Genomic DNA, 25,537 nt, shown 5'->3' on the forward strand with positions numbered 1-25,537 from the left:
AAATATTACTACTTAAAGCGAAAAAATTTGATTTAAGCAACAATGTCATTTGTTTGACTTAATTTCCAAACATTCAAAATACAATTCATATCATTCTTCTTCTTCTTCTTTATTCATTGTTTTAATTTATCTACGCACTCATATACATGAAATTACATCAAATATTCGTAAATATAGAATTTCAAATTCCACTTTATGGTTTCCATTTATTCTAACATTACAATTTATGCATTATCAATTTCTAATTCTAATTTAATATTTTTTTCTGTTATTTCAAAAAATCCTTTCTTGCTCTCTTTCACCTTAGGCGGCCCACCGCACCTTCAATGTCCGGGCGCATGGTGTGAAGGGACAAAACCTAACCGTAATGGAAATCTTAATCCGTCATTAAGAAGGTAATTAGAAATTAATTAGAAAATATGGTACTCGCTCCAGTGGTGCGAGGAGAAGAGATGTAAGACATTTCGGTCCGGCCATCGTTTCTTGGTTGCTCTCGCGAGATTTGCTTCTCCGTCCGCAGTAGTCATGTCTGTGACCTCATTGCAGCGTCAGAGAGCCACTTCCTCTGGCTCTTCGTCACCCTTGCAGCGATTACAAAGTTCCAGACTGCCCTTCCGCTTAGATCGAGAGGGTTCGGGTCTTCCTAATGTAGCCGATCCACTCGCAGGGTCTGCTGAAGCCGCATTGGACGAATTTCCCAAAGACAAAGTCTTCTCGCAATTTCTTGTTGATCATTTTGACGTCACAACGTTTGTCAGCGAAGCCTTGAGGAACGGATCTGCAGCAGCATGCTCGGAAAAGTTGGACGAGGGGATTCGGTTGATGGATAAACAACTCAGGAATGAAATCTATCTTAGACATGACGAGCTTCTGCAGTTGCTCTCAAGCCTCAAGGATACTGAGGGTTCTGTAGCGGTAGTTCAAAATGGAGCACAGAGTTTACTGGCTTTTGTGCAGAGACTGAAATCAGAAATTGCAGAGCCATATAAACAGGTAAAAGCCAAGACTCGACAGCTGTCTTCTCTCCATGACACCATGGAACTTATTCGATCCGTCATACGGGCTCTCAGGCAAATGAACAAGTTGAAGGAAGTGATGGAATTGGACGTGACACGGCCAGATCTGGCTAAGGCAGCACAGCTCTACAACGAGATTGAAACGTTAAGAAAAGAGGCCGACTTAACAGGGGTGGAGGTCGTGGATGTAGAAATTCCCTGGTTTTTGGAGACAGGTAATAGGATTCGAAACGAAGCAGTGAAGGTGTTGGAGGCTGGAATGGATTCTCTCAACCAGGCTGAAGTCGGCAGTGCCTTGCAGGTCTATTATAACATGGGAGAATTGAAGGCTACTGTTGAAACAATTATCAGCAAATACAAGACACAAGCTGTTAAGAGTATTACTGTTGCACTTGATATGAAGATGATTTCAATTAACGTGGGGGGGTCCTCAGGACCAGGAGGAATTCAACGAAGTGGGACACCACAGCTTGGTGGCAGCTTGAAGGCCCGGGAAAGCTTGTGGCAGAGAATGGGGCCTTGCGTGGATCAATTGCATTTGGTAGTAGTTGCGGTGTGGCATTTGCAGCGTGTGCTCTCAAAGAAAAGAGATCCCATCTCGCATTCCGGATTTCTCGAAGCAGTGATGCAGGTGAGCAAGTGGTACAGTTCTCGTCAAAGAAGATGTGCTTTCAATTGTTTTTAATGAAGAAGATTATACTGTCAGGCACTTAGTCAAAGTGTGATTTTAGAGAAATCAATTTACACCGCAATTTGAGCTGTCGTTTTCCACTTGACATGAGCTTTCTGCTTACAGAATAGTTTTGCAAAATAATTTGTTGTATCTCAACGTGTAGTCAATGATGCTTAAAGTATACGTCAATGGTGGTGGCATCCCCTCATGAAGAGCTGGAACGTGCTTTAGAAAACCGCTCTCAAAGAAATTTGATAATCAGACGGATCTCTCCTATTATTATCCTCAATGAATGGGACTAAGTAGCAGCAAAGATATTCCTGTTTCCCTTTACAGTTCCACCAGGAAAACTGTAGAATGCTCATGAGGCAGCAAGGCAAGAGATTTTGGAATGTTGTGGACTGCTGCTATTAAGGTTAGAGGTAATCTTACATCTTTTTTAAAACATGGAAATTCCAATGATTATGAAAAACTTCATTGGTTGTAAAACATTTCATTGGGTATAACAACCGGAGCAAAGCATTTGTGGCAGAGTTTGAAAATCATGTATTTGTTGGTGGTAATAAACACCGTTTGGAAACAACATGTATATTTTACTTGAGGTGTTAATAAACACCAGTCGTGGTGTTAACAAACACCGTGCATAGTGAACTACTAGAAACAAAGTAGTTGTTTGTGAAAGACAGCTTCTGAACATTGTCATATTAATAATTTGCAAATATTCATTGACAAGATAACAACAATTGAGAAACATCACATGAGAACACACATTACAATGGAAGTTTGGGAGATCAAGAGGGAGAAAATTGGCACCATTTTCTATGCTCTGATACCAAGCAAGTTCTCTTGTGCTTTGATACATACACTCTATGGAATCTTAATCTTCTTGGGTCTATTTATGGCTTTTGATGTCCATGACCAAACGACCGCATCAATACACTCCCATCCCCCCCCCCATCCCCCTTTGTGCACAACTCATCCCCCTCGCCCTCCCCCCCCCCTCTCCTGCATCCACCAGTAGCAAGTTTGGGTGTAGGAAGGGAACGATAATCGTCATTGAAGAGTAGAAAGTAAAAAGTTTCTCTATTGCTCTTTCAAGAAGCTATCATGGTATTCTTAGTTGATTTTGATTAGAAATGCACCTTATTTTATTTAAAGGTTTATTACAGCCTAGTCAAGGTTAAGCTAGAATTATTGGCCACTCGGTATACTTTATTTATTTGACAGTAAGGAAATACAATCGGTCGTTTCAGGCTTCTGGACAGGATGACATCTAAGAACTCTAGTTCACAAAGCACACTTGTAAAAGAATATGTACAGTGTCCAAGCGTGACCTCTCAGATAGGAATGCTATGGATCAAAAGACACAAACTGCCTGGAACTTCAAAAAATGCTTGATGCAGGGAGGAGAGGGATAGAACTGAATTTGGAGCTTTGAAGGATGAGTTAGCCCAAAAATGAATTGAGATCAAGGAGTTAGCGGGGCAGGATGAACACATTAGAAGAAAGGGAAAAGAGGAAACCTCAGGTTAGGATTATAACAGGAGAGCAGAAAGCAGAATGGAAAGGCTAGTTAATGGAATCCAATTTGTGCACATACTGACATGTGTCATCTAGACTACAAAGAAAACTGAGATGGAGGTTGCTTGCTGTAGCCAACACTCCCACATAAGAAGAATGCCAGGGATATCCCGATGCTAAATCAAATCTTGCTCTGTTCCTTTGTGCACACAAGTGTATATACAGAGATAAACACAGACAGAGATCTTGAACATTACACAGCAGGGTAGAACAAAACCTGATAGATTGCGCCAAAGATGGACAAAACCTGATGCAAAAGTGTGCTCAGTGTGCCACCATCTAGCAACTAATATACTGCCTAGATGTCGACCCTTGGCACCTTACAGAGCTGTCTTCTACCAACTCCTGGTGCCATCAAAGTTCTGAGAGCCTTTGTGCTCCAAGGGATCTTCAGTGGGCTGCTTAGATGCCGCTCCATCAGACTTCCTTGCTGCTCTGCAATACAGCCAATGGTTAAGCATTGTGTACTTATCTAAAACACGGCCACCCAGGTCAAGGGACGTTTGACCCTGCCACCTGGTGGGGTACAAGTTACAACCCCAAGCCAGATTCCTCGAAACATGAGACAATCCCGCAAAACATCCCATAAGTGTTGAGCTAGCAGCTCATCTCCCGGCCCATTGATCCAATATAAAGGATCACCCTCTGAGCCTAAGGTCTAGACCCACTACAGTGGGTTGGCCAGCCTCAAGATCAGAACATGTGTCCCATACCACATGCTCCTTCCCCTCGCTGCCACTCGCAGGTCAACAGATCTACATCTAGAGGAGGCTCCAACTCCTAATATTGAGCCCCTGGCTCATGCTTATAGGCTTAGCACTGGCTGTCTTTAGCAGTTAGCCCTCTAACTTTAGGCTTCTTGCCTAAAGTAGCTTAGCTTTACTTTTCTGTAATCTGCTAATCATGGAATAGCTGTGCCTTTAGATAGCAATAGTAGAACAATGCACAAATCTGAGCCAAACACTCCTTACAGAAAGCTTCACCAGAGATTCAAAACACGCCGCCCTGGATGCTTTATGGTGAACAGACACCCCCCCTACTTCTGTCCTTGCACTCCCCAGGTTGCATGCTCCTCAGTGTGCTCCAGTGACCATCTGTAGTGCGAGCTCCTTGGACAGCACCCTCCTGCATACACGTGCTTTCCTACTGCTGTAGGTATGCACGAAGCTTTGCTCCAGAAGGTGGGGGACTGCTTCAGTCTGAACTGTATAATGCCCCCCACAATAGAATGGGGTCTATTTATAGAGAGCTCCAGGCCCCCTAGACTGGCAGACCCAGCCTGTAGATCCAGCCAACTGGCCAGACTTAGCTGACCCAGTCTGTGCTGGCCTGGCCAGACCAGGCATACATAAGGCCAATTGGCCTATTCAGGACATCATCTGGCAGGCCGTAATGTTGCCGACCTGCAGGCTTTCCGGCTCCCTTGTCTGCAGGCATTCTGCTAGCTCCTGCTCCAGCCCTGCTGCAGCCACCAGGCCACCTTCTGCGTCTGCTGAGTCTTTGGCAGCTGCACAGCAGCCACATCTCTTTGCAACAGATCTATGACCACTGTGGATGCTCCAAGAGGGCTTGCAACTGCCGCCATACAGCGTGTACCTGCTGCTGTACCTTCCGTCCAGGTATGTCCTCTTTCAGAGCTCCATTGCCAGCCCTAAGCCTTGGACTGTGTGGCAGCCTACAGTGATGTGGGCAGCACTGTAGGCCAAACCAGATCTGCCTATGTGGCATCCAAACTTGATGCACACAAGCAGACTCTCAATCCCCCCAATGCTACATTGGTACCATGTCCCTGTGCTCTTCTCATATGGGGACTTACAGGTGGAACAATGGACCCTATTTGCCAACAAAGTCAGCAGCAGGTCAGTTGGCTGGCAGCCAGTCTGTGAGGGCTCCATGCCCTCTATACAAGGGACCCTTTGGGGACAGTTCAGGCAGCTCATTCTGCCAGAGTTTTGGGCCTTCCAGGAGCACACCTTGAGGGACATCTACACCGCGGTAGAAAAGCCTGTTCTGGTGCACAGAAGCAGAGCAACAGGACTCATCCACAGTATTACTGACGGCTACAAGAAGGTGCATGGCAGGAAGGAAGAGTCTACCTCAGAAGTGTTGCATGGGGGGGTGAACCTAGGAAAAGAAAGAGGGAGGGGGCTGCCACATGGGCAGCCCCTCACACAAAGAAAGGAGAGTACCTGGCAGAAGAAAGCTTGCCTGGAGGGCAGATCTGGCAGAGAATGGTCAGGTGACTGTCAAGGACGGAGTAGAGCAGATCTGCGCAGCATCTCCATCAAGGAACAAAGGTGCGACGACGTCAGCCACTGTACGGATCTGTACGGGCTGCTGCATGGTAGTGTACGGAAGGTGTACGGGCAGGACATGGCGCCGGCAAAGGGCTGCAGCATTGTCATGACAAGAGAAATCACTAATTCATGATTAGTAGACATTGAAAACATTATTATATATTATACGCCAATGGTGTAATATGTATATGTATTTATGATGGACACCGACCAATTTGTTATGGCGGTGGATCATCTCAGTAGATAGGACTAGTCGAGCTGGAGCCACTGCTTTAGACGGCATTGAATTTGGACATGTGATACTTATTCTATTAATAAAAATGTGCACACGTGTCTAGGTCCTAGGGGCAATAGGAAGGGAAGGGTGCATTAAGGTGCATTGAATGGTAGATGCATGGGTCATAGGCTAAGGATAGGTGTAAATGGGAGATGGAACTTGAGTGATCTCAAGGGACATTAATGAAAGGGTATCACCCTTTCATTGTGAATCTCACGTAGCATTCTTCATTCACCTTGCATTCATCCGCCATCTCTCACACACCTTGTATGTAGGTCAAAAAAAAGAAACAAGTACTCTCATGAGGGTGCTTTTCCCCATCAGAGGGCCAATCGGCATTCAAATTCTGCATGCATCGCACACATTTGCATTCTTGAGAAGGCTGGTTCTTCACATTTGGTATCAGAGCTGTGACAATCCACGATCGAGACAGAAGAGTGTGCGGGATGGAGGTACGGACAGCAAGCGCGAGTGTATGAGAAGGCTGCGTGGAAAAGAGTCGTAGAAGGAGGCGGCATGCGGGCGAAGATTGCACGCAAGGCGCAGGCCTACAGAGCGGCAAGAAGGCCACGCGCGAAGAGTTGCGGGGGGAAGAAAGGATGCAAAAAGAAGGAGGCTTGCGTGGACGTGAAAGGGTACGGGAGCCTGCAAATCTATGTGCGAAACAGGCCTTTGGCAGGGACCTACGCGAAAAATCTGTCCGCGAAACACACCTCTGCAAGGAGCGAAACAGGACTGCACATTTGCTGTAGTCCTGGAAGCCACGATTCCTCAACTTTGAAAGCCCTGAGGTAAGGACTTTCTCTTATTTTTGTGGTCTTTGGACGGGGAACGGGGTGAACACCCCGTAAAAATAAACCCTTTTTTGAAATTATAGCAATTCATTTTCTCTCTTGTATTACTAAAAGGAAGGAATGGGAGGGGAAGGGATATTTAATAATGAACTTGTCCTTTTTTCTCCACTATCAGAAGGAGATAGAGAGAGAACACCATCACCTCCTCATGATGTAGATGAGAGTTTTACACATATTGAGTATGATAACCCACGTATAGACTTACCTTCATCTCTCCTTCAAGAATCTCTTGATAGGGAGTTTTCCTTAAGAAATGAAAGGAGAAACAAGTTCATCCAAGAGGAAGGCACTGAGTTTACACCTTTAACTCAAAATCTCGTACACATGGATTATAATCCAAGTGCAAGAGGGAGAGAGGAGTCTCCCGTTGATAAGCTGGTTTCTCAACTTAGCCATATGATTGAACAGACCATTATGACAAAATTAGAGACTAAGAGAGTGCTGAATTTTGGGGATGACAATTTAAGTTCCCTCTCAAAGAGAGCTAAATTCCAACCTCGAGAGAGAATAGAGTTCCCAAAGTATGATGAAGCAAGAGAGGCGGATAAAATCCTTAATTGGATTCGTCATTTTGAGCTATATTTTACCCATCAAGATAAGACCGACCACGAGAAGCTTGCTCTTGCCACACTGCATTTACAAAAGGATGCTTTAATGTGGTGGTCCTTATCACAAATGGGAAAAGAGCCTATTCTTCAATGGTTCAAATTTGTAGAGCAGCTGAAGGTCACTTTCATGCCTTAGAGGCATGAAGAAGAATTGGCCTTCTGTTGGGAAAGGTTCAGGCAATCGATAATGAGAATAACGCTGAATTTATAGCTAGGTTCTGAAAACTCTCTTTAGAGTTACCTGAGAAGAGTGAGGATGATAGAAGGAAGAAGTATTTAGTAGCCCTAACCCCGAAAGTGAGATATGAGGTTGAGATGTTCAACCCAACCACCTTGAAAGACCTCACTAAATTGGCTGAGATTGCTGAGAGGAAATTGAATCCTTGTAAACCCTTGAATAAAGGAAAGGAGAAAGCTATTGTACAAAATGTTAACAGCCAATCACGTCCTAGATGGATACCATTTCCTTCCATGACTGATGATGAGAAGAAAAAGCTAATTAAGGAGGGTAAATGTTTCGGATGTAAGAAACATAAGCTAGGGCATCCATGGCATAAATGTCCTACTCTATTAGCCAAAATTGCTAAAACCAACTCTGTAAAAGGGAAAGGCAAAGCATCCAAGCAGGAGGGTGAGGCTTCTATCTCCTCATCCTAGGACTCTACGGTGAATATAGAACCAAGAGTAAATGCTATCCATTCAGCCAACACTGGTGTATGGATGTGTGAACTGAATAGAGAGTAGGCATATTCATTGAATAAATATTTTTCTCCTCCATGTAGAGCGTCTTATAGGATGAAGAGGGCTGGAATAAAAGAGTTGGAAAAAGAGATTGAAGGTCTATAGTTTCTATAGATTAAGTAGTTCTCCATCACAAAAGTAAATGCTATCCATTCAACCAACATTGGTGTATGGATGTGTGAACTGAATAGAGAGTAGGCATATTCATTATAGAGTTTGGACAGAGAATAAATATTTTTCTCCTCCATGTAGAGCGTATTATAGGATGAAGAGGGCTGAAATAGAAGAGTTGGAAAAAGAGATTGAAGGTCTATAGTTTCTATAGATTAAGTAGTTCTCCATCACAAAATCATCTATAGCCAAGGTCTACCTAGTTCAATGAAACATTTGGGTGAGAGAATCGTTTTAATACTGACTAGTTTGTTGAGAATATGTTTCAGCTTATTGAGCAGGTTACTATAAAGAGATTTCAGCAGCTTGGTATTCAGAAGAGAATTTTGAGTATGAAGAGATATTGAAGAGGCATTGCAGTGATACTTCTGCATTTTGAATATTCAGCATCAAGAGGAACCAGAACTTGAAGATGAGATTTAGGTTCTGATTCATAAGAGATCGTGTACTACCAAGAGAAGATTATTTGCAGATTATGAAGAGGAGATGCAAATGCAGAAGTAAAAGAGAAGCGTATGCAAGAGAAAGAGACAAGAGAGCATCGAGAAGAGGACACTTGTTCATTCAAGCAGGAGGAAGTGTCATGACAAGAGAAATCACTAATCCGTGATTAGTAGACATTGAAAACATTATTATATATTATACGCCAATGGTGTAACATGTATATGTATTTATGATGGACACCGACCGATTTGTTATGGTGGTGGATCATCTCAGTAGATAGGACTAGTCGAGCTGGAGCCACGCTTCAAACGGCATCGAATGTGGACATGTGATACTTATTCTATTAATAAAAATGTGCATACACGTGTCTAGGTCCTAGGGGCAATAGGAAGGGAAGGGTGCATTAAGGTGCATTGAATGGTAGATGCATGGGTCATAGGCTAAGGATAGGTGTGGATGGGAAGATGGAACTTGAGTGATCTCAATGGACATTAATGAAAGGGTATCACCCTTTCATTGTGAATCTCACGTAGCATTCTTCATTCACCTTGCATTCATCCGCCATCTCTCACACACCTTGCATGTAGGTCACAAAAAAGAAACAAGTATTCTCACGAGGGCGCTTTTTCCCATTGGAGGGCCAATCGGCATTCAAATTCTGCATGCATCGCACACATTTGCATTCTTGAGAAGGCTGGTTCTTCACAAGCATGACGCAACATGGCACAGGTCTATGGGTAGGTATCCTCAAGAAGTCAATGAGGACGCGTCTTGATTCTATGAGAGAGTTCTACGAGAGTTAGCACAAGCACTAGTGGATGGGCAGCCTAGTAGCAGCCAAAAAAGGGCTTGGCTAGGGCCCTTATATAGGGCTGGTTGGACCAGCCAGCCAGGTCGGCCAGCAAGCAGACTAGTCGGCCAGGATGAGGCTGGCTGGTCGGTTTTATGACAGCCCCTTGGGGGCCTCTAAAAGGAGAGGCCTCAGGCCTCATTTCACATTCAGCAAAGCAGCTTTGGGAGGAGCAGAAAGGAGCAGCACATGCACCATCCTTGGGCCTCTACACAGGAAGTGAAGGAGAGAGGTGTTGCTGCAGACTTAGCTCCAGGAAGAGGCTGAACCTAGACTGTCTTCTAGGGCAGCAGGTTGCTGAGATCATCATTCCTCAGAGCAGCCCTCAGGACAGCCAGAGAGGAGCAGCAAAGGGGGAGCCTTAGGCCTACATTCAGGAGGACAAGGTGACCCAGGAGAAGCTGCAGACTGAGCTAGAGTGGCAGACCACCTAGGCTGGGTTCCGGACAGCAAGGTGGAAGGGATCTAGACAGAGAGTCTACATATGCTCAAGGTGGAGCACGCGGGCTCAGAGATCTAGGAGTGCTTGACAATTAGTAGGAGAACCTTTTGGTATTGTATCCTATCCTACTTTGTGGATGGACGGAAATATGTTGCTTCTATATTTGTTTCTATTTACTGGCTTGCACATCTATGCACATAAGTTAAGAAGTTTGTGATTCCATAGCCACACGCACACTGTGTGAGCTCCTGGGCATTACTATCAGTCTTCCGCTGTGCGTACCCTCTGTTGGGTCATTTCTAACAAGAAGGTACAGCAAATGACCTGTTTTTGGTGCCTTACCACCGCGACATTGTGCTCTAGGTGTTAGAATATATGCTGGCAGTTTTTGTACTTGGTTCTTCATATCAGCACATTTTCTTTTGGATTGTCTCTAGATCTACATTGTCTTTTCAAGCATGCACACAAAGTGAGTTGGTTCCTGGAATGACGTGTGATCTCTTTCCGCTGTGTGGGAGTTGGCTATGCAAGCAACTCTCCTCTCTGACAGTAAATCGGGGTAAGGGTCAGATTGGCTGCAATCATATCAGATAATGTAAATCTGGATAAGGCTGTCAGTTGGTTCCTGGATGACGTGTGATCTCAATCTCTCTCTTTCCGCTGTGTGGGAGTTGGCTACGCAAGCAACACTCTTCTCTGACAGTAAATTGGGTTAAGGTTCAGATTGGCTGCAATCATATCAGATAATGTAAATCTGGATAAGGCTGGTCACAAGCTGCTAATTCTGAACATCAAGCTAGCTGAGCAGTTGAAAAAATTGCTTGGGTCCTTCCTCTTTTTTGAGGCTTTGATCATGCATATGATCAAGGTGGAAACAGATGGCCTACATATTCAGTAATCTTGTTTCTGCCTATATCGTTTAGAATGTCTGTAAATATGTGTTAAATTGGGTTTTAAAGCTTAAATGGTTTCTTATATGCAGGCAGGTGATCAATCACTGACAGATCGTGTGTGGGAGGTTCTGGTCAAGACATTTTCCAGTCAAATGAAATCCTCTTTTACAGCTTCAAGTTTTGTTAAAGAGACCTTTGTTTTGGGGTATCCTAAACTTCTATCTATGGTTAATAATCTACTGGAGAGGCTTGTTCATGACACTGATGTGAAGGGTGTGCCACCAGCCATTAAGTCTCAAGAAAAGGAGCAGCTGCTAGCTGCACTTGAGCCATTTCAAACAGCTTATCTTGCGCAATGCTTGAATCGCCTTTCAGACCTTGTCAATGGAATGTTTCCATTTGGGATCCGAGGAAGTATTCCCTCTCAGGACCAGATTTCAAGAGTTATTTCACGCATCCAAGAAGAAGTTGAAGCTGTTAAGTTAGATGAGCGTCTGACCCTTCTGGTACTACATGAAGTTGGGAAAGTAATCCAGCTGCTTGCTGAGAAATCTGAGTACCAGGTATATATTCCCATTCTGATGTTAATGACATAAGTAGCACATTTTATGCATCTCGGTTTCAACACACACACACATTTTTTTTTTTGGTAAAAGAAACTTTGCATTAAGAAGAATGTACATTCATAGCCCAGAGTGGAACACGTACTACTACTCTCTCTCTCTCACACACACACACACACACACACACACACACACACTTTTTCAAGACTTGCCAACTTCACAAGAAATCGTTGAAAGTTGAGAAATATGGTGTCCTTGCACGATGTATATCTTCCCCACATTGTGTACCATAAAAGTGATCATGGTCCTCTAACTAGGCACCTTATTCACCAAGTGTTTACTGATTTGCTGGCTTTTTGCAGATTGCTACAGGTCCAGATTCTCGCCAAGTTACTGGCCCAGCAACGTCTTTGCAGCTTAAGAACTTCACTTTGTGCCTTCAGTTACAGGAGGTTCATTCTCGATTGACCGCAATGGTTCTGGACATGCCTCGAGCTGCTGAGGTCTTGTCACCATCTCTAGGCACACTATATGGGGTGGCACTGGATTCAATAGCACCGCTGTTTCAGGCTATGGTTGAGCACCTTGAACATATTATTTTGCAGATTTATGATCAGAACTTTGGCTCTGAGAAAGTTGATGCAGGCATTGATAATAATAGCTCCAGATATATGGAGGAAGTCCAGAGGACTGTGGCTCATTTCCACACAGAATTCTTGTCAAAATTGTTGCCCTCAAATGCAATGTCGGCTACCTTGCTGAAGGGGGAGTCAATCTGCACAAACCTTGCGAGGAAAATGGCCTCTCGGGTGCTTGTATTTTTTGTACGCCATGCCGCTCTTGTGCGCCCCTTGTCAGAATCTGGGAAATTGCGGATGGCAAGAGACATGGCTGAGTTGGAGCTAGCAGTGGGACAAAGCCTTTTCCCTGTAGAGCAGTTAGGTGCACCTTACCGAGCCCTACGGGCTTTCAGGCCTCTGATATTTCTAGAGACATCACAACTTGGTAGCAGTCCCCTGATACAGGAGCTGCTCCCAAGTGTCATCCTTCATCACCTATATTCACGAGCGCCTCCTGACTTGGAGTCACCAATGGAGAGGACAAAGCTGACGCCTATGCAGTACTCATTGTGGTTGGATGCACAGGGAGAGGAACAGGTCTGGAAGGGTATCAAAGCCACATTGGATGATTATGCTGCCAAAGTGAAAGCACGAGGAGACAAGGAATTCACCCCAGTATATCCTTTAATGTTAAAATTAGGAGCATCCTTGTTACAGGGTGATTCAATACGCAAATGACGTTGGTTTTGTAGGGAAATTCTTATATTCTTAGATCTATTATTTGGATGTCTTTCATTATGAAGAGAAAGTCGAAGGGGAAGCTATAAATGTTTGCTAGTTCATGGTCCAAAGTTTGAACATGCGTGTTGATCCTGTTATTTATTGCACAGTACATTTGTAAAACCTGCCTGTAGCTGAAGGAATTAAGACCTTGGAGAACTTTGGCCATTGAAAGTTCGAAAATCTTCAAGAAAGGTTCATCGTTTGTGGAGAGAAAAAATGATGCTAGTTGGCAATTAGGGGGTTTAAAGGTCAATGATAACAGGAAAGTGTCTCTAGGCATTGCATGATACATGTGCAATGCCAAGGCCTAGCCATGATAAGAGTGACATCCATATCTAACCATCGTTGGCTTGTGCCTATCTTCGGTGATGCACAACCTGAAAGTATGGGTATTATCTAGGGCTGGTAATCATCAGGGCTAAGGATCATAAAATGGGATCGACTGGATACTGATGCGGTCTATTGGATACTTGCAAGACTGGCTAAATATAGTCAAAGGGCTGAGACTTTGTAAGTGGCTTCACATTCACCCTTTGTGGTATATTGATCATTGCGGAGTTTTGAGCCTATGTGGAGCTATACAATAGTGAGGACATTGATGTGTGTCACGGTGGTATGGGACACAAGGGCTTATTGTTGGGTGTCTAGGCTTAGATGGGAAGATCTTATAGAGGCAGCCTTAGATAGAGAAGAGAGGATCACGCCAAGTGATTGATGTAAAGAACATGATTTTTATGTGGCGTTTGCAACAGTGTATCTTGTACCAACATAATGGAGATTGCTACAGAATGGCAAATAGAGTACAACCGAATGCATTGTGGCCAACCAAAATCATAGTGACCATTCCCACACAATTAACCATAGTCCTAAAGACAAGAAAATCCCTCATACTACCTACCTCCTCTCAAAGAATCCCACCACCACACACACTTTTCACACACGATCTACATAATCTAACGTACCCCATCGCCAATAACACACTTGACCTAGCTCAATTGCACCAAACCTAACCTAGCTTAAATGAGCCTAATCAAACACAACCCAACTTATTCTCTTGAAAGTTCTAATCCTAGTGCCCCCTCTTCCTCTGCCCACTTAGATGCTCAATGGTAGTTCCCCTCTTTGTTGCTCATATTACTTTAAGTCCCCCCCCCCCCCCCCCCCCCCCTCTCGCGATTGAGATTTTAATGTAAGGAACATGATTTTTATGTGGAGTTTGCAACAATTTATCTTGTACCTACATAATGGCTCTACTTTCGTTTAAAATTGCTACAGAATGGCAAATGCATTGTGCTCTTTATTTGGCCAACTCAATAAAAAGTTAAGAACACAGGCTATTCCATCAAGAAAGAAAAATGCAATGAACAAACTTTTGCAGCCTCCGAAAAAGGTAGAGAAGGAAAGGGCAGGAGGAAGACATTGAAGGTCAACACTTAAAAGTCATGGACATCAACATGAATAACATAATTAGCACCATCAACAAGATAGGAATCAAGGCAATCATTAGCATCAACGTTCAAGAGGAAATTATCAAAACACATGAAATAATTCAAATAGAGGATAGTTCCAAGATAGAGGAAGATCGTGTCAAGAGATGTGTCAAGTATCCATCAGCATAGAGCTATTGTCACAAATGTGGACGTTATGAAAGAGATTGCAAAAGGAAATGGTATGATCAAAATGGTCAATACAAAAACAATAGAGGGAATTTCAAAGGCAGCTGAAATTTTAATATAGTCATTATCCATATCAAAAATTGAAACTTATGGTGACCCACACAAACAATATATTGTCATCAAAATTTTGGAAGAAGAAATAAATCCTATTATGGAAACAAAAGGTGAATGCAATCCTACTATATATCTAATATAGAATCAACTCTCTCTCTCTCTATATATATATATATGTGTGCGTGTGTGTGTGTGTGTGTGTGTGTGTGTGAATATAGATATATCCTATTTAACACACACACACATAATCCTCATTATATTAATTTCTCCTTTAATGACCTTAATCTAAATGAGCACGATCACATCATCAACGTATATGATAACGAAGGCTATGTATGAGCTCTTTGAAGTACATGATCTCTTTAGTGACCTTGATGCCTTTAATGTAGGCCTCAATGTTTCAATGATAAATTATTATAAAAAGGGATCAATATCTAGTGATCATCATACAAAATCTTTAGAAGCTCTAATTTCTTTGGAAAAAACTTTTTTATAATTGAACTGAGCTAAAAAGTCCCAAAAAACCTAGAAACGACTATAAACATGAATACCTTTTGATGATTTTTCAAAACCGAGGAAAAATTACATGTACAGGGGCTCGGCTAGAGTTTGTGCCTAATTGGGGCCTTGCTAATGCACTTTTCTCCCTCATGGGATTTTGAAAAATCATCAAAAGCTACCCATATCCACAACCATTTCTAGAGTTTTGAGGCTTGTGAGCTCATTTCTAGTTTCAAAAATGCCAAACTATGCATGTATCAAAAGTTTTGTTTATGGAAGGGATTTAGAGTATACATACATACATACATATATATATATATATATATATATATATATATATATATACATACATATACATACATATGTGTGTGTGTGTGTGTGCACGCGCGTGATCCTTGATATATCAACTATGTTGTCTATGGAAATTTTTTGATATACACATAATTGTAAATTAAATACCTTAATGTAATCCATAGATATCGCTAAGACCTAACTACAAATGTGTGAAAAATATTTGCAGACTTTTCAGGATGCCAAAAAAATTTAGGTAAGAGTTTCGTTCCTTTAGTATAGGATTCTTTGTCTCTTTGGAGTTGCGAGATTTTTTTCATTCTTTGTCTCTTTGGAGTTGCGAGATTTTTTTCCCACCTACAAAGAGTCTGTGTGTGTGTGTGTGTGTGTGTGTGTGTGAGGGGGGGGGCATGCGTATGCATGGGTGTGTGTGTGTGTGTGTTAGGGGTGGATTAAAGATGGTGTGAGAGGGAATCTGGAAAAATTGCACATTTTCTTCAACTTGCAAAAAAGCCTATGACTAAAAGCTCCCAAAAAATCTTGTGACAAAAGATTTTCGCAAATGTTTTCCACCATGAATTCTCATCAAACAGTGCATATCTAGGGATTATAATTTTCCCACAAATGGGAACTTATATCTTTATAAGCTTTTGTTTGTTCACTGCATCCAACCATAATTATTTTCTAAATTGCACATTAAGTTTTATTTTGTGGGTGTCATGTATATGAGCATATGAATTGCATCCAAAAGCTTTCACATCTCAATCTTTTGCTTGTAGTTTTTGTTGAATACTCTGATTAGACTGCTTTTAGGGGCTATTGTAAAGAGACCATTGACACATGAACAACTAAAGGATAATGGAGTGACATGTCTTATGGGGCTCAAGCTAGCAATGTATCCAAGGAAAGGAATGTAGCATAAATCTTTTGGGAGGCTAAGGAGATGTTGATGGATTTAGATAATGGGACTACAAATCTATACTGAAGATGCACTATGTAAGAGGAGTTACAAAAAGGGATAGCATGGCACTAGTAACTAGAAGGTTGTCATGCTGTTGCAATGCATGTATCCAACAGACTTGGTGAAGTTGAACCAACAAAAATCATGTTTCCAATTGGGAACAAGTTGTGCTTGTTCCTAATGCAGATGCTTTATCTAACAAATGAGGATGTCATTAATGAGCCTATGCATAGAAGGCATCATGATGCACGTAGTGATGCTCCATAGGGAATAATTCACAATGCTTTGTAGACTCGTAACCACCTTTGAAGTAATTGGGGACTTGACACTTTATTTTGTTGTTGAATATCTCCCTAACAAAACATTCACAAATCAAAGCAAGGAAAAAATGTCAAAAGGAATGACAAAATAGATATCAACATCCCCGAAGGAAGTTTAACGTCATGTCAAAGCAGTGATAAAGGAGTTCTATACATTAATATGAGAGAAATGTGCTTTGAATTGGGCCTGCTAAGTAATGGATTAGGGGAGGATTAGTGAGCTAATACAAGAGGCTTCTGGGATCCCAAGGAGTCCTAACCCCCTACGTAGGTGGGCTAAGGCCACAATTGAACACCACCTTTGACCTTTACAAATCATTATGGGAGGAGGGCTCTCCTTCCAAATCCAATTTTCAATTTTGAATTTTGAATTGCTCCCTCCCTCCTACACTCCCTCCCTCCTTCCACCATCCTCCCCTTCCACCATCCTCCTCCACCCTCCTCCTGCCTGCCAGATGCCTCCTCCTCCCTCTTGCAACCTTCCTGCTCCTCCCTCCTACAACCATCCCTCCTACCACATGCCTCCTCCTCCCTCTTGCCAGAATCCTCATCCTTGTCCCTCATGCCACATGCCTGCTCCTTCTCCTCCTTATCCATCTCTCCTTCTCCCCTTTCCTTTGACCTATGTGCTCCTTCCTCCTCTCTCCTATGTGCTTATTGTAGCCTTGATGTCTCAATTGCCTCCTTTCCTCCTTTGTTTCCTATCTTAGCCTCATCTTTCCCATTCTTATCGTCTATTTCCTCTGTTTCATTACACTATTAGGGACTTCTATAGTCTATCTACATTTTCTAGCTACTCATGGCTCCATTTGCAAACATCTTAGCCAAGAACCATTTGAACCTACAGTTGGAGGCTCAATATGCAAGCATGCAAAGCTTGGAGGGAAGGAGAGTTGATGAAAGTGAGTGACAAATGCTTTGTTTGCAAGGAATAAAGCATATTAACCTTTGGATGGAAGGAAACTTGTATCTTGTAGATCCTCCATTTCATACAATGCAAGACTTTGTTCACTTTGTTGGGGATGGGGATGCTAGATTGCTTTATTATTACAATTGAGTGGTCCATGCTTAGACAATTTCTATGCAAATGATTTATGGAGAGACCAAGCATAACAACTCATAGAATTGGGGAGTTCTATGGATTGTTGTAGTGCAATAGTCCATAGAAGGTCTTTGATTGGAGAACAGGGATCTTTGTGACAAATCAATTGCATTGGACTTGGAGTGAGAAGGATCACAAGGGCCACTCTTGAACTTAGATTCATGCAAACATGGTTTAGAAAGATCTATACATTTCCACCTTCAAGTGTCCATGGAGAAGGAATGGGAGAAGATGATGAAACGATTGCAGAAGCTCAAGGAAACACCTTTTAGATTCAAGGATAGAAAAATGCATCTCCAGCCTATTGATGCACTATCAATAGGTAAAATATTTTTGGGCTACTAAGTTAGTGTGAAGTCTTCCCATAAAACACTCTACTATGCCTCATTCATGATCATACTTTGATGCTTGTAACAAATTGAATTTTCCTTCTTTAGGAACTTTATGGAGGATATGATTGGAGCAATGGACATCAATGATATTGACACTTAATGCCCTCTAAGAGATTAATGAAAGCCATTTCATGTCTCTACAATGGCAAAGAATCCTAGACACAAAGGCCTACATATGCAAGTTTCTCAAGAGGTGACAAGGCCTTCAAGGGCATAGAGGATGCAAAGGAGATGCTTGGACTTTGTGATGTTGCTAGTATAAACCATGAAGCTTACACAACTATATTCAAAATTATCAAGTCTATTATTGCAACAAAGTGTTTGAAGTATTTGTGCAGTCTTGGGCAAAATGGGACACACAAGACACACCAAAATACAAAGGAAATGAAGGGATGGGTAGCAGGCACAGTAATACCTTGATTGAGGTATTTTAGGCAACCAAGTGGTGACATGTGACCATTCCTTTAGGCTTAGGATTCCAACGTGGCAATGGTCAAAATACCTCAATTGAGGTACTCATCATTGTCACCAACTAGGACTCATGTACTACACTTCTATGCATCGATCGAGATACTCAACATGCTTAGTGCACATGTGGCACTTGATGTCACCCAAAACGTGCATATGACATGGCATTGAAATATCTCAATTGAATTTTTTCCTTACACATGTCACGCTACGCACATGTGGTGCCCTATGTATCTGTGACACCAATATTGCAATCTAGGTATGGTGTGTCAATAAGGGATGTCCAAGGTGGTAGGATGCAACTTTGGCATCCTATCTAGCACATGATCTGTCACAAATATCTAGGTATGATGTGTCAATAAGAGGATGTCCAAGGTGGTAGGCAAGGTGCTTCTCTTATGTGGATGCCAAGACCTATTTTTTAGGTGTACATGTGGTGGGCAGGCTCCTATGTAGTAGCACATATGGATTTTAGTACCTAGATTGAGGTATCTAGGTGTCATTTTAGTATTATTTGGTAGCACATGTGGACACATACCTCAATCAAGGCATGGACCATGATGCATCACACATTATTTTTCTATAAGTCCATGGGACATCATGGTTCCTATGTGACAATAGAGGCGATGCTCAATGCCATGAAGCATCACACATTTTTTTAATGAGGCCATGGGCATAATCATGGATACCTTGAATAAGGTATGGATCATGATGCATCACACATTTTGAATCCATGGATATGATCAAGAATATATCATGGATGGTGGATCTAGAGCACTCATTTTCAACAACCTATATCTTTTGATTGCTATCAAATTGAATGGCAAGGCATCATTTAGATGATCGTAACGTTGTCAGCACTAGTTAGTAAAGTCACATTCACCAAAATAAACATTTTTTGAATTTATAGCTAACTTTATCCACCAAATATAGAGCAAGGTCTCACATCTTAGGCTATCAGTTCTCGAGGGTGGGGATGGTAGGCTAGCCCACTTAGGTGATCATTTTCAAGGGGGTACCCACACAAAAAAACATTGGTTCTCATAAGTATCCATCTAATTGAAGCACAAGATTTATACTAGTCAATTGAAAATTTATGACTTACTTAATGGTCAATGCTTTCTATGTAATGAAAAATGAGGAATTCTCCAAGGGTATAAAGTTCTACTAGAAGGTGATTTCTAATTGACTAGCCATTTTTTCTCTTCACATAGATATAAATGTCTTATAGTTCTAGTTTACGCGTATGGTTGCAATGGAGAAGCTAGGCCTAGATCAGTTGCCATGCACTTCATGATAGGACTGATAGTATAAGAGGACTGAGAGCTGTGCATCTCTCCACTCAACCATGCCAACTATATAGATGCACATTCTATCCTTGGACACCTTTTACTATCCTAGGCTATCTAACATACTTAGTCAGTTTGCCCCTCTAGCTTTGGTATGTTGACCCAATTGAACCCTTCAAGACACCTGTGCTAATTACTTTACAGCTATTCTTCATAAGTCCAATCCTTTACATGTCTTTGGGCAGTCTAGCACTCCTAGATCTAAAGTTACCAATATCATAACTTACTCCCCCTTGGAACAGTTTTCATCCTTGAAAATGGAATTTAGGAATCCGCTTTTAAAGATTTGGAATTTTTTAGAGTTAATTTCTTTCTACAAGAATGATTTATTGACATAACCTTTTAGCATAGTCTTGTTCTCCTCGAGATTAAATTTGCTAATTTTGCTCATCTCCTTGAGATCTTTAGAAAATCCTTGACTCTTTGAATCTCCTCTTTCTTTAATCTCATGGCAAGAAGGACTCTATATTGAGAACCACATACCCTTGTGCTAAATGTTTAGTTCTATTACAATCAAATCCTTTTTCTTGACTCCAATGGCCATGAGCACTCTATATTGAAAACCACAAAACCTTGTGCTAAATGTCTAGTTCTATTACAATTAAATGCCAATATATTGGATAAGTACTCTTCCTAATTGGTTCACTCTTACTTTACATGTGGTTTCATGTGAATGGAATGACTTCTACATACTAATTATGGGTCCAAACTCTGGAGAAGCTAGGCCTACATGGCTTGACCATGGACTTTTTTGTGCATATTTTTCAATGACTTGGCTAACACGTTAAATGAATACTAGTATTAAATAGTAGGGCTCTCAAAATTTAAATATGCATCAAAAAATGGCTCATACTTTGTTGTGTATCTTCATGCTTCTCATTCTTGTACATGTTTTATGTGCTCCTCTCCCATCTTCCCACTATCACTCTCCATAAACCTACAATTCTAATGGTGTTACCTCTTCTTCAATTTCAATGCCTAAAAGATTCACATCTATCAAGAAAGCATGACATATTATGCTCAATGTTGTCTACAAAACACGAAATGAGTTAGAAATTTCTTTCTACTAGCACATGAGTACCCATTGTCTTGCTATGCTTAGATAAAAATACCTTACAAGTTTAGTTTAAGCACATGGTTGATAGGTTCAAGATTTGTTTGGTATAATTCTTGTTTAGTCATGTAGCTATGGCTGCTTTATTGGTACTTGGCCTTTGGGCTACTTAACATTAGAATTTGCTTCATAAAAACTCTTGCATCTAAAATTCCCAAGTGTTTGTTAATGGTAGGGATATGCTCATGAGCAAGATTAATTTTGACGTTCCAAATGAGTTTGGGGAAGTATATGACATGCATTTCACAATTGAAGAATAAATATGGGTAATGGAGCATATGGGTCTTCATGTGAATTGAACTAATTTTCAAATTTCATGTCCATCAAACAACAATTGTATGGGTGGGAAGCTCAAATGTGTAAGTTTTCCATGTGCAGTGCATATGTGTAGGAAACGTATGCATCGATCTCAACTGTTGCACACTAACAAGTATCAAAATGGTACCAAACTTTACACAAGTGCTATTTCACATACCTTGAATGATTTTTCAAAGTTTTATGTCCATCAAACATCGATTGTGTAGGTGGGCCAACAAAACACCTCAATTGTGAATGTGCAGGTGCATATGCAATTGGTAGAAAAGCGGGTCAAATGTAGTGGAAGATGAGGCAGCAAGCTTCAAGAGGAAGGAGGGGTGAACCACCACTCAGTTGAGTCTTTCTCTTGTTGCATGAGTAGGCTAGGGAGAAAGAGATGAGGCAACCAATGTGAGCAGGACCAACCATAGCTAGAGGATGGCATGCAAGGGGCATGAGTGTAGAAAAAATGCCAGTGAAGGTAGGTTGCATAAGAAAAGGTCCCATCAAAAGCAATGGGTTGAGGAAACATATGAGGGTTTAAAATAGGGTTAGGGACTAAGAGGGTCACAATTGCATATCTTACACAAGTAATAAAGAGATTTGGCAGTATGTTATCTAGTTATTATTTGTCTATTTGTGAAGTAGGGAGGTTCACAATCAATGAAGTAAGTACCCAAAGTACTACGTCAATTGATTATCACTAGAGACAGTGTTACCATTAGAGACTTAGGAACTGTTACTCGGGGTTAAGTCTTTTAGAACAAAAGAATGTGTGTGTACCAAGTTAAGGGGTATGACTAGCCAATAGAGAAAGTTCCTAGTTGAAATTTGTAAAAAGGGAAGGACAAGATAAGGATGACATAGAGAACACATTACCTAAACCATAGCATGTGTGTCATCTTCACCTAAAATAAATTTTGTGTGTGTGCATGCGTGCGTGTGTGTGTGTGTGTGTGTGTGGAAGACATTTACAACGCCCCTTTACATAGTAGTGAAGAGAAGACAATTTAGAGTAGGAATGTGAAATGTTTTATAGATAAACTTTAAAATAAACATCCGCTAAGAGTGAAGTAGCATCACTAGAGGGTAAACAATTTTTTCTATTAAGAAAAAGGAAATCTGACTAGTTGAGCTTTGATAAGTCATTGGCAGCATCATTTTTATTGAAGAGGGGAGTCTACCTACCTACCACCATCCAACAAGCAAAATAGTAAGAACCAGTTTTGACTTTAGTTGGGAAGACAGGTGTCATAAACACCCCTCCCTTGTTATCAAAGTCACAATAAAAATTAACACTTGGCCATACACTTATCAAGCTTAATGAAAAACAAGATTGTTTGGGTAGAAGAATGAGTTTAGCAATTATAGCGAGAGGAATATTGAACCTTTGTAGACAGGGGGAAGGTGAGAAGAGTGTGGAAGGGGAGGGGGAGGGGAGGGGTTTTTTTGGAATAAGTGTGGAGGGGAAAAAGTGATGCTAGAAGGTATAGTTATTAAACAACCAATCAACTTGAGAGGGAAATTTAAAACAAATGAATAGAAAAAAAGGGGGGGAATCTAACTAAAGGTGAGCCAAAAAAAATAAAGAGATTTGGATGTGGATGTCAATCCATAAGACAAGAGATAACAGGAAGGTGGGGGTTTTGAGAAGTGTGAAGAAATTAATGAAAATTAAAGGTCCATAGATTAAAGGGGGAAATTAATGCAAGGAGTTTTTAAAGGACCATAGATTAAAGAAAAGTAAAGGAATTAATGAAAACTAAAGGAACATAGAGTAAGAAATAAAACAAGGGTTTAACAAATCTAACTATGAAGGGAAAATAAAGTAAATAGAGAAGGGGGAAATTTTAAGAGCGAATGGAAATAATGTATATAGAGAAGGGGGAGGAAAAAAGGAAAATAGGGGACAAAGGGTTGGGGGGGTAAGGTTTAGGGTTTAGATTAATTAGGAGAAAGAATACAATAAGGTTTAGAGAGGGGGGGATTTAAAAAGAAGGGAGGGAGGGGTTAGAAAAAAAAAGGCGGGGGGAATAAAAAGGAAAGGCAGGGGGAGGTTAAATAAAGGGTATGTAACGAGGAGAAAAAAGGGGGGTTTTGGGTTTAGAGAGGGGGGAATTAAAAAGGAAAGAGGGAAGGGTTAGGTTAGGAGGGGGGGTTGATTCTGATTTAAAGAGTAAGGGAGAAAAGGGCAAAGGGATAGTTTAGTGAGGTACTTGAAAAGATCCATGAATAGTCAACAGCATAAAAGAGAGAGAGAGTGAGAGATTTAAAGCAAGAAGGGGACCTATGAGTCCATCAAGGGAATTGAGGGAAACTTGAGGTGCAGGCCGCATATGTGTGCCTGCTAGACATAACATCCACAGACCAACCACCAAAGCAAGCGAGCATAGCTAGGAGCGAAGGGCCGATGCCGCAGTAACAACTACCAAGGCTTAGAGGGAGGAATAGATGAGCTCACGAGTGAGGTAGGGAGGACAACCGGGGACCAAAGTGCCGCAGTCGAGGCAGAGCGTCAACATCAGTGCACAATCAAGCAAACTACTAGTAAAGGGCACAGTCTAGGAAGAATTGCATAGTGGAATAGTGGGAGCAGAGATGCAAACTACAATCAACGCAAAGCCACCTCGGGGGACAAGTGTAGACAACTAGAGACATGCACAGGCGTGAGGTCACTTTGGGGAGAAGGCTAGAGAGCTGAGCAATGAGCATAAGGTAGGGGTACATGAGCAGTAGGGGCGTTTATATAGGGAAAGGTCAGGGAGAAGTAGGACAGTCGGGTAGATAGAAGACCAAGGGGTCAAGGGGTTAGCGGGGAGGGGGAGGGTGGTTTGGGTTAAGAGAGAAATAAGTGAATTAAGGGGAAAATGGGAAAGATTAGGAATAAAAAGGAGAGAGAAAGGAAAGAGTTTATTTAGAGAAAAATGTAAGAAAGAGGTAAAGAAAATTAGAGGTAAACTAAGAGGAAATTTAAATAATGAAGTTTGAAAAATTAAGTGGCACCAATAGACATTAGGAATATAAGAGTAACAAGGGTTTAATTAAAGGGGAAAAAATTTGGACTAAAAAGGTTAGAAAACTAGGAAGAGAAAAATTTTGGAAAACAAAGAGGGAAAATAGGAAAAATAAGGGGGAATGGGAAAATAGGAGAGGGGAAGTAAGGGAAAGATTAGGAGAATTAGGACAATAAAAAATTAATGTAGGAGATAAGGAGCATAAGCTTTTGACAAAGTAAAAAATTAATAAGAAGGGATAAAAAAAGGAAAAAAGATTAAAGGAGGGTTAAAATAGCTTAAGGGAGGATTTAAATGAGGATTTAAAGGAGAAAACAAGGGAATTAAAGGAGGAAGGATTTAAGTGGGAAAATAAACAGGGGGGGAGAAAGGAAACAGGTAAAGTAAAAGTAAAGGGGGGAAGGGATAGGAAGTGTGTTGTGTTTAGATTTAATAGTCCCATCAATAATGAGTGATACAATTAATTCCATCATTTGGATAAACAAGTTATATATGAGACAAGGACTTAAAAACATGTAAGACCACTAAGTTGAATATTTTGACAAAGTTGTAACAAATCAAGAATTTTAACTCATATTGAGTTTGCAATAAAATCACGATATAGGTAAAAAAGTATCAAATCCATCATAAGGTCCGAGGTGCATTACCAGGCTCACTTGTGATGCATGCACAGCCTGCAATTTGTAAAGGAGCCTACTCAACCCATACAAAGAAACTGGGTGGAGAGCTACATAGTGGATATGCTAATTAGCAGTTGTTGTTGGTGCACTAGACATCAACGTTGCAAGTGCTTCCTCATGTTTGGCTATCCCCATCGTGTACTTACGCTTCTTCTCTTTTGGGAAAAGGGGGATGATCTCAGAAGGAACTTTTCATTCGTCAATAATTATTGTGTGCATGACTGAGGGGTTTTGCATGCAACGTTCCAAGCCCATGGGAAACACGCATGTGGATAAAGGCATGCAAAAAAGCACCCATGTGGGTCACGTAGATGTCAAAATACCACACGTATAGAGCAATAATGTTCAGTAATATTAGAGTATACCGCACAATATGAAGCTTCACCATGTGGTGTATATATTCACCATGTAGTAATATTTTGGTTAATTAGCTTGCAATGGCTGTTCAGGGGGGGATTTACATTTGAAACGTTCCCAAGAGTCTTTAATACAAATAATACATATTTTTCTTCTTTTTTTAATGTACTAAAAAAATCATTGATTCCATCCTATTCAACTGATTTTT

General features: G+C 41.3%; 1 protein-coding gene across 1 annotated transcript; it reads left to right on the forward strand.

Annotated features, from left to right (window-relative positions):
- The first annotated feature begins 469 nt into the window (after window positions 1-469).
- LOC147901449 (Golgi transport complex protein-like protein) lies at window positions 470-13,328 on the forward strand. Its single transcript, XM_087374950.1, has 3 exons — window positions 470-1,647; window positions 10,937-11,410; window positions 11,773-13,328. The coding sequence occupies exons 1-3, from the start codon at window positions 526-528 to the stop codon at window positions 12,706-12,708; spliced, it is 2,532 nt and encodes an 843-aa protein (XP_087231076.1). The 5' UTR covers window positions 470-525; the 3' UTR covers window positions 12,709-13,328.
- The last annotated feature ends 12,209 nt before the right edge of the window (window positions 13,329-25,537 follow it).

The sequence above is a fragment of the Dipteris shenzhenensis genome, chromosome 5 (genome assembly GCF_047967505.1).
Source record: "Dipteris shenzhenensis isolate YYH24624 ecotype China chromosome 5, Dip_SZ_1.0, whole genome shotgun sequence".
Classification (NCBI taxonomy): Eukaryota; Viridiplantae; Streptophyta; class Polypodiopsida; order Gleicheniales; family Dipteridaceae; genus Dipteris; species Dipteris shenzhenensis.

Coding starts and splice junctions, on each gene's coding strand:
- LOC147901449 (XM_087374950.1), top strand. CDS start 526: ATGTCTGTGACCTCATTGCAGCGTCAGAGAGCCACTTCCTCTGGCTCT. Junction 1,648..10,936: donor TTCTCGAAGCAGTGATGCAG/GTGAGCAAGTGG, acceptor TCTTATATGCAG/GCAGGTGATCAATCACTGAC. Junction 11,411..11,772: donor CTGAGAAATCTGAGTACCAG/GTATATATTCCC, acceptor GGCTTTTTGCAG/ATTGCTACAGGTCCAGATTC.